General features: G+C 40.8%; 1 protein-coding gene across 1 annotated transcript in view; it reads left to right on the plus strand.

Annotated features, from left to right (window-relative positions):
* The window catches only part of IL18 (interleukin 18), a 59,622-nt gene extending 49,496 nt beyond the window's left edge, over positions 1-10,126 (plus strand). Inside the window, exon 5 of the mRNA XM_073603158.1 lies at positions 6,569-10,126. Coding sequence (XP_073459259.1) covers positions 6,569-6,793 — 225 coding nt within the window. The 3' untranslated portion in view covers positions 6,794-10,126. The remainder of the gene's footprint in view (positions 1-6,568) is intronic.
* The last annotated feature ends 200 nt before the right edge of the window (positions 10,127-10,326 follow it).

The raw sequence follows: 10,326 nt of genomic DNA on the forward strand, positions 1-10,326 counted from the left end.
TTCACTCCTCCTATAGTAGGGGGGGGGTAAGCGTTATGGTGAAATAAGGGGTGAACTTTTCCTGCAGGCAGTCCAGTATAGATGAGTTGGGCCATTATATTTTTCTATACTGTTCAATTGATAGTAATATGTATGTTGTGGCAAATATATACATCCCTCCGCCCTTTCATTTGGATGTTATGCTTAGACTGAACGAATTCCTGTTAGCTAAAAAGGGGTGCAGATTATAGTGGTAGGTGATTTTAACGAGATATTGGATAGAAGGTTGGATAGATTTCCTGTACGGACTCTCTCAGAGTCTATAGAGAAGAGTCGCTTGCGTCAATTCCTGGACGAAGTGGGGTTATTAGATTTGTGGAGGGTGCGGAATCTGGGAGATTTGCAATATTCATGTTACTCAGCTTCGTACTCTGCGCTCTCAAGGATAGATTTGGTTTGGGGGAACGATAGAGCATTACAGATTCCTTCAGCTTCAGGTCTCCTCGGTAGAGGGCGAAAGAGTGGGAAAGTTGTTGGCGCAGTTGGTGAAATCCAACACTGCTCCATCCACTATCCTTGCCATTAGATCCCTAGGAGGAGATAAATTAGCAAATACCTCAAAGATAGTGCAAATATTTAGGGACTATTATAAAAATCTTTATACCTCTCAGAAAAAGAAATGGAAGGTGTGATGGAGGAGTTCCTGGGGGACCTGGCAATACCGGCCATCTCGCAAGAGGAAAAGGATCTATTAGAAACTCCAATAACACTTGCAGAACTCCAACAAGCGATAGCCAGTATGGCAAGCCTAAAATCTCCTGGCCCAGACGGACTCCCAATTGAGGCCTATAGATATTATGATGATGTACTAATTCCAGAGTTACTGAAAGCGCTAGGTGGGGCACTTAAGGGGGGCCACCTGCCTGCTTCAATGTTGGAGGCAACTATCATAGTGTTACAAAAAGATGGGAAGGACCCCCTTGATGTGGCCGCTTATAGGCCAATTTCTCTCTTATGCACTGATGCCAAAATTTTGGCCAAGGTTTTGGCAGTTAGACTAAATAGAGTTATCCACAAACTGGTCCACATGGACCAGGCAGGATTTATACCCAATAGATCCACAAGTTTGAATATCAGAAGGGCCTTTTTGAATTTACAATCACCAACGGAGAATGAGGGTCCAAGAGCTGTATTGACTCTAGACGTGACTAAAGCTTTCGATAGTGTGGAGTGGGGATACATTTGGCGAGTGATGGGGAAATTTGGATTTGGTCCCTCTTTTATTGGTCGGATTAAAATGCTCTATGATAGACCCAAGGCAAGATTAAAAATTAATAATGAGTTCTCGGACTGGTTTGAGCTTGAGAGGGGGACGAGACAGGGGTGCCCGTTATCTCCATTGCTTTTTGCTTTGGTAATGGAGCCCCTGGCTATCTCCATAAGAGCGAGTTCTGAGATAATTGGTTTTCAGAGAAGGACAGGCGAAGAAAGAATCGCGGTGTATGCGGATGATATCTTGCTCTTTTTTGGGAGATACGAGTAACTCATTGTTAAAGGCAATAAAAATAGTGGAGTCATTTGGCAGTTTTACAGGATTGGAGATAAATTGGGAGAAGTCTGAGTTATTACCTATAGACCCCATAAGTGAGCCAACAGTACATGAAATGCCCCAATTGGTAATAGTGGATGCATTGAAATACTTGGGAATCGTCATGACGAAGGACCCAAACCAATATATTAGTAAAAACCTTATCCCACTTTTGACGAAATTCAAACAAAAGATAGGTATATGGAAACGTTTTCCCTTATCAGTGGCAGGAAGATGTAGTTTAATAAAAATGATCTGGATGCCACAATTGTTGTATGTTCTGCACAGTTCTCCAGTGTGGATATGCAAGAGTTGGTTCAATAAAATCGAGAGCCTCTTTAGGGAACTGATATGGAAAGGGAGACAAGCCAGGATAGGTTTACGGGTACTTCAGCTCCTGGTGCAGGATGGTGGCTTTGCCCTCCCACACCCGGAGCATTATTTCCTATCAACTCAATTGCAGCAGCTATTGGGGTGTGGGGTTCCGGAAGGAGGCACCCCAAATGGTAGAATTTTATTAATAGGTGCTTTACATAACACAATAATTGAAGCTTTAGAGGCGGACTTGTTTCACTATGAATATCCAAAAATCAAATTGATAACCAAAATTTGGAAAACAGTTAAAAAACAGATGAGATATGATGGGCTTACTGATTATACTCCCATTTGGATCAACCAAAACTTGCAGGAAATTCTTAAGATAGGAAAAGTTAGAGAGTGGGAAAATCAAGGTATTAAAAGGCTAAGATAACTTTATACAGGTAATATACTAAAGAAATTCCCGGAGTTGGAATGTGAATTTAATCTGCCACAGAGTACCTTTTTTATGCATTTTCAGCTAGAACATGCCCTCAAAGTTAAATTCAAGGACCAGACTTTAGTGTGGAAAGAAACGCCTCTATTTCAAAGTATACTTCAGGTAGTCCCCACTAAGGGGTTAATATCTAAGATCTATGGACAATTAAGTAATGTAGTTAACAGTGGGGGGTTACTTCATGCTGTAAGAGCTAAATAGGAAGAGGATGTAAGGGCATTGACACAGGCGCAGTGGAAGAGAATCTTAGAGATGGGACCGCTGCTATCGGTCTCCCCTCCACAGAAGATATCGCATCTGATGTTGTTAAATAGAGCCTATTATACACCTAAACGTCTCTTTAAGTTTGGAAAAAGACCCAACTATAGATGTCCCAGATGTCAGGGGACTGGGGATCTCATTCACATGTTGTGGAGATGCCCCAAGCTGTTCCGAGAGGGTACTGGGAGGGGGTGATTAATAGTTTGAGAGACATATTTGGTATCTTATTGGAGAGGGAGGCCATAGTATGTATTTTGGGGTATAGATGGGTACAGGGGGAGAGGAAGAGTACCACACTGGCAATTTTGAGATGTTTGTTCCAAGCCAGGAAAATGATTGCATTAAGATGGCAATCAAAGGAACCCCCAACAGTAAAAGAAAAGTAAGAACAGTAAAGTAAATGAAACTCTCTGTAGGGAAAGAATAGAGTACATTAAGAGAATTTGACAGAATGTGGAGGGTATGGTTGGAAAAGGTGGGCTGCCCTTAATAGGAAGTATAGAAAATAATGGAGTGGGGTACAGTAACAATATTGCCAGTCCGTTAGGGAAATTAAATACCAGGCTGTAACGGGAGTTACAGGGTGGTTGTTTTAAGATAGCTAATAGAAGCTTAGTTTGAAAAAATTTTGGGTATGTAATTAAATTATGAGTATTTTGGCAGGGAAGGGGGGTGTTGGTGGGGGGGGGGGGGGAGGGAACGGTGTAAGAATGAAGGAATCACAATATTTATATTAATTTGTATAACACTGGAACTGGTAGTAGGAGTTGGGTGTGTGGAGCCCCTTAGCCCTTTTTTTATTGTTTTCTGTGCTGGCATATTGAACACCTATTTTGTCTTTATTTATTTACTGCATTTGGTAGTTTAGATAACGCTTAATTGTCTTCTCGCTTTCTGTTTATACTAAAGTTTTAAAGGGAAGGGAAGGGAAAAAAAAAGAAAAAAAAAAAAGATATGAAAGAAAGAAAATTTAATAAGGCTTCAAGATGTGAAAAAACAAAAGGAAAAAAGGAAAGTATTTACCACAAAGATGTGAAACCGAGAAGGAGACAGTAAATGAACGCTAAGTTGAATAAGCCTCTTGACAGTGTTTACTGAAGTTGTAAAAAAAAAAAAAAAAAAAACTGCTCAGTGCAATTTTAGTGCAAAACAAATAAATAAATAAACACTTTATTTGTTTTGCACTAAAATTGCACTGAGCGCTTTACATTGTTAATTAATACTATGATATTGATTATACTTATGTAGGCACTTTATTATATAGAGGTTAATTATATATGTGTATAGACAGTGAAAAATAAGAAAATATATAGGGGAATTCAATAAAGCTGTTGTGCCACTTTTCTGGCATTAATCCCTCTTGTTAATATATTGCGCCAAATTCCTGAAGCATCTGCGACACTTTTGGTTCTGACAGCGACTCGTGCACCAAATTCAGATTCTAAAAATGTGCCACTTTTACATTGTGTCGTGTTGTGTGCGCCAAATGTAAAAGTGGAGCTAATTAAAACCAACTCTCTTTTGGCTTGTAGAGAAAAAAACTGGCTCAGCATGACAGAAGAAACACTGGTCTATGATTATGATTATTAGTGTATCATGCTGGTTTCCATTATGCATTGTATTATTGGTATAGTTGTCATCTGATACACCCACATGAGGTTGTGTTGTTACACTCCTATTGTAGTTGTAGACATAAGTGCTATTTTTTAGCTACTGGGATGCACTAACACCCTCAGTAAACCTTCTGTACAAATAAAATTATTCTTTTTTTTTAATTGAGTTTTTGTGAGTTTTTTTTTCTGCTGATGTTGACATGCTTGACTACCTCGATATTTGAAAATGAGAATTGTATGCATATGTTTGGAGGTGATCAACACAGCAGATGAGAGACTGGTATGATTCTCCATTATAGATTGAGGATACAAACATTGAGGTGATCCTATTACCATAAAAACATTTATTATTTATTTATTTATTATTATTATTATTCAGGATTTATATAGCACCAACAGTTTATGCGGCACTTTACAATATAAAAGGGAGACAATACAGTTATAATATAATAAAACACAAGAGGATTAAGAGGGCCCTGCTCAGAAGAGCATACAATCTAATAGGGTCGGGCAGGTGGTATAAAAAGTTGTAACTGTGGGGAATGAGCTGATGGAAGTGGTAAAAGATTAGCTGGAGGCGTAATAGGCTTCCCTGAAAAGATGAGTGTTCAGATCGCCTGAAGGTAGCAAGAGTAGGGGATAGGCGGACAGGTTGAGGTAGCGAGTTCCAAAAGATGGGAGAGGCTCTAGAGAAATCCTGGAGATGAGCATGGGAGGAGGAGACGAGGGAGCTTGAGAGTAGGAGGTCTTGGGAGGAGCAGAGAGGACGGTTTGGGTGATATTTGGAGAGAAGATTGGTGGTGTAGCTCGGGACAGAGTTGTGAATGGCTTTGTATGTTGTGGCTAGTATTTTGAATTTAATTTGCTGGGCAATTTGGAGCCAGTATAGGGATTGGAGGAGAGGGATGGCAGATGCTTACTGGTGGGTAAGGTGGATAAGCCTGGCAGCAGCATTCATGATAGACTGAAGAGAGGATAGCCTATGGAGAGGCAGGCCAATGAGAATGGAGTTGCAATAGTCAAGGCAAGAGATAACAAGGGATTTATTTATTAGTTATTTAGTAGACAGGAGAAGTAACTGCTGCAATATTATACAATATATTATACCCTATATAACTATTGCATATACCGTATATACTCGAGTATAAGTCGAGGCCCTAATATACCACAAAAATATGGGAAAAACTTATTGACCCGTGTCAATAAGTGTCATGTGTCCTGTGTTTATGTGCATGTGTCATGTACCTGTGTCCTGTGTATATGTGCATGTGTCATGTGTACATGTACCTGTGTCATGTACCTGTGTCCTGTGTAAATGTGCATGTGTTATGTACCTGTGTATATGTGCATGTGTATATGTACCTGTGTCCTGTGTATGTGTGCATGTGTCATGTGTATATGTACCTGTGTGCATGTGTCTGTGTGCATGTGTCTGTGTGCATCCTACCTGTGTCCTGTGCATCTTCCGTGTGCCGCTCTGCACCGATCAGCGTGTGCGGCGGCCATTCACTGTTCAAAAGCCGCGCCTCCTCCTCATCCATGATAGGCAGAAAACTCCATTTCCCAGCATTCAGCGGTCATCCTATCACGGACGTTCTCTCATCCTCATACCACGGACGAGGATGAGAGAATGTCCGTGATAGGCTGTACACTGACTGCCTATCACAGATGAGGAGGCGTGGCTTTTGAACAGTGAGAGCCGCTGCCAAGTGTAATGTAGCACACGCTGGCCGCCGTCTGCCTGCATGACATTCTGATCATGTAGGCAGACGGCGGTGACTCGAGTATAAGTTGAGGGGGGCACTTTCAGCCCCAAAAAAGAGGCTGAAAAATTTGACTTATACTCGAGTATATACGGTATGTATTAATTTGTCTAGTCCCTACAATGATGTAACCGATACAATAATTAATATTATATTTGTGTATTAATTTGTTTAGTTACATCTAAAGTCCCAAAAACCGCCCCTCTTCATTTTTGTTAATTTGTTTAGTCCCTATAATTGCTAATCTATTAAACTGAGCACATGTTATTTTGTACACAAAAACTGGCATTGCGCAAACTCTAAAGTATTTAAGTGCATCAACAAACCATAATCATTTCATATCTTGTGATGTAGATTATCAAAAAACATGAACAACATATAAAGTGCATGAGTAGAGAGGCGATTGCAAGAAACATTACCATTATGGTAACGTGTAAAGGGGTGCAATGAGATGAGAGCAATCAGAATTGTAACTGTAAACAAACATTTTGCATAAAAGAAAATGAATTTAATGAAGGAATTAATGTTTTTTTTTTTTTTTCTTTTTTAGCCTGGACAAAGTCCACCTTTAATAGAAGGAAACAAGAGTGATGTTATTTTTTATGCAAAACAGTTCAGTGAGGGTCACGATGCCTACAAGTTTGAGTCATCACTACACAAGAACCACTTTTTGGCTATCAAAGAAGAAAATGGTAAACGGGTACTTTACCTTAAACTCTGCCCAGCTGATGTAGTAGATGAATCTACAAGCCTTACTATACATTTTCAAAACTGAACCATCTGAATCCAGCTGCATGCATGTAAACCACCAATGTAGTGTAATCAACAGACTTCTGGCATTCCATGTAATTCTGTAATTAAGTCAATCTTCAGATATATACATTCCTTTGGCACCCGTCTGTCTTGATCAATTAAAGGAGCAAATCTTGTAAAGCCAAAACTTTTTAGTTTTGGATAGAGCAGGGAAAGGTTAAGGTGACACTAAACAGAGTCCTAATTTTTCAAAAATAATCCATACAGGTCCACTGCTTAAAGTACAACTATTGGCAAAACGTTTTTTTTTTTTAAATTTTGGATAGAGCAAGGGAAGGTTATAATCCCTGTCAGGAATTTTTTTTCACCATCTGTGTCCCATTGCAGAGATTTACCTTCACTTCCTGCTCCATAGCCAAACAGGAAGTGAGAGGAATCCCCTGCAAATTATAGGAAAATCCTTTGGGACCCCCAGGTCACCAGAACCAATATCCCTATTGGAAGATTTCCCTATTATTACTTTCCTGGGGACAACCCAATATATGGGATTTTCTTTTACTTTCACTTTCAATGATAATGGTACACAGGACAAATAGAAAGGGTGAGTCTCCCTTACGGGGGCACAGATAGCATTAAAAGCTGACAAGCGTTCTAATCCCACTCCACTCTATTCAAAACTTTTTAAAAAAGTGTTGCCTTTAGTTATACTTTAAGACCCCTATCACACTGAGGCGCTTTACAGGCACTATAGTGCTAAAAATAGCGCCTGTAAAGCGCCTCTCGAGGGCATTCACACTGGAGCGGTGCGCTGGCAGGACATCAAAAAATGTCCTGCAAGCAGCTTCTTTGAGGTGCTGTAGAAGCGGTGTATACACCACTCCTCCACCACCCCTGCCCATTGAAATCAATGGGCAGTGCTGCCGAAGCGCTTTTAACCCTTTTTCGGCCGCCACTAGCAGGGGTTAAAAACGCCCCGCTATTGTCTGAAACGACGGTAAATCGCCCCCAACGGCTCAGTGTGAAAGTGCCCTAATGGATCTGTAGTCTATTTTTCATGAATTTGTTTCTTACTGTGTTTATTCTGCCTCCTTGTAACCTCCTCAGTGAATTCTCCAACCTCTCCTTTATTCCCTCCCTTCCATTTGTTTTGAACGAGCAGTTTACATTAGTTGCAGACTTGTGCATTGTGCTCTATGTACACTACAAATCCCATAGTCCATTGTCCCTAATCCATCTCAGGAGTGAGCAAAGGAGGGTGGTGTAATATTTGGGGGGAGTCCAGGATCACCAGCCATCCATGTTGGAAAAAGCAACAGTTTTTATTTTCTCAAAAGTTAAACAAAAGGACTTACTTCAGCATGGAAAAACTAAACAATGACTCACAGCCATCCCAAACCTGCCTCCCCACAGTTTTTATAAGTTCTTCTGTTTCAGGGGTCCAGAAACGTCACAGGAGCTCAGTAGCAGCGTCTCAGTAACAAGGCGGTCCTCAGTCCTCTCACAACTATGTCCTGCTCCACTTAACACCACGCAGAGACCTGCTGACTGCTTAATGGCCTTTTTCAGCCCTCTCTCACAGATAGATTAATCTCTTCAGGATTATAAGACCAGTATTCAGTGTTGGAGTCCCTTTCCCACCCAAAACCTCTCCGAGTCTCTGAATTCTAGGCCCCATACCAGGACTTAACAATCCTGGGGTAACCACAAGTCACTTTTACCATTTAGCCAGATCACCCCAGAACCCCTCACTCTACAAATGTGGTAAACCATCAGTACTTCATCTTGTGAATGAGTATGTACTTCATCTTGCTATCTGTCATCCCCTTAGAGGAGAAGTACGCCAAAGCTCATTTGGCTGTTCTTCTCCTGTGGATCACAAAGTGCATTTTCAGCAGACAGTGGGTTGAAGCCCACTGTAGGGTGATGTCACAAAAACGGTCCAGGCTCCAGAAGGGTCATGACCATATGGTCAGGATATGCCCATATGCCTGGATCGGCAACCGGCTCAGCCTCTCAGCAAGCCAATGGCAGCCTAAGCCAGCCGCTCCCACCCCCCTCCACAGTCCAGCGCTCCAGTGAGTGCGGGGGGGGGGGCAGAACAGAGAGCCGGTGGCTCTTTGCTCACGAACCTGTGAGAACCGAGCAATCAGCTGTGTTTGATCATTCGGTTCTCAGTGTTAGAGCCGGCGGGGGACAGATACAGCATCAGACCCATGCTGCATCCACCTAGGTAAGTATGATTCACACAAAAAAGCAAACCCCATACTTCTCTTTTAAAAGGACCACAACCCAAACAAAGGGGACACATAATTCCCATCCGGGACCCATCCCTGGTATCCTGTACAGTGGCTACATTCCCACATACAGTGGGACCATGGAGAACGAGTGTAGCCACCCTCTAAGAAGTTGGATCACAGCAGCAAAAACAAAAAAAAGGACTTGGAGGAGGCTGAGAGCAATAGAAGGTACTTTATTGTGTTAAGAATACATTCTTGAATAGAATAGAATATATTTTTTTAAACCAGAGTTTAGTGTCACTTTAAAACCCCTGTCAGTTTATTTTATAGCTGTTTGTGGCCTGTTGGGGAGATTTCCTTCTCTTTTCTGTCCCTGAGACACACAACAGGAAATGGGAGGAGAAGTATCCTCTTGAGCTTACCATACAGAATGTAATCTGATTGTACAATCTCCTTTAGATCTACCACTGAATATGTAATGTTAGCTCCTGCATATTGGATACAAGGTGAGTGGATTGTTCTTGTTTGTCGTCCTATAACATAGTTTTGGTAAATTTAAAGGAGACTGTGCAGAGATCACTAGATTAGGTGCCCCATTGGAAGATTCACGCTCACCCGTTATACTCGCGGCGAACTGTAAAGTTTTGGATTTTCTGTTTGGTGAAAATGGCTACCAGGGCAAACAGAGAGGAATCTACCTAATGAGGACAGAGACAATAAAAACCCAACAGAAGTTCTAACCCTTCATCTCTCGGTCCAAGTATATACTGTATGTACACTTGAATGTAACGTGCATTATCTATGCTAACCTGCGTTCAGCATGTACAGCAAAGTGAATTCTAATTGGTCGCAATCTGTTGCTGCAGTTTTCTGTTTTCACCGTTTTACTAAGGTTCATGTGTACTCCCAAATCCTTTCATCTGCAGCAGTTTAATCATTTATAGAATCATGAAATGAAATGGGATCTGTGTGTTTTTTCACCATATTGATGTTAATGATTTAGGTTATTGTATAGTTAATAGTTTCTATATAAGTACTGTATATTTGTTTTGTATGTACTATATGTATACTGTATATCATTTTTTTTTACTAATAAATATTTATCACATGAGAAAGGATTCCCAGAGCACTATGAATTATTTAACCAATTCAAGTCCGGACACCTTCATCGCCTTCCAGTCCAGGTCATTTTTCAGTTTTCCGCACTGTCATACTTTGAATGAAAATGACTCAGTTATGCAACAATGTATACAAATGACAGTTTTATAATTTTTTCGAGACAGATAGAGCTTTCTTTTGCTGGTATTTAATGGCCACT

The sequence above is a fragment of the Aquarana catesbeiana genome, linkage group LG10, assembly GCF_042186555.1.
Source record: "Aquarana catesbeiana isolate 2022-GZ linkage group LG10, ASM4218655v1, whole genome shotgun sequence".
NCBI classification, from domain to species: Eukaryota; Metazoa; Chordata; class Amphibia; order Anura; family Ranidae; genus Aquarana; species Aquarana catesbeiana.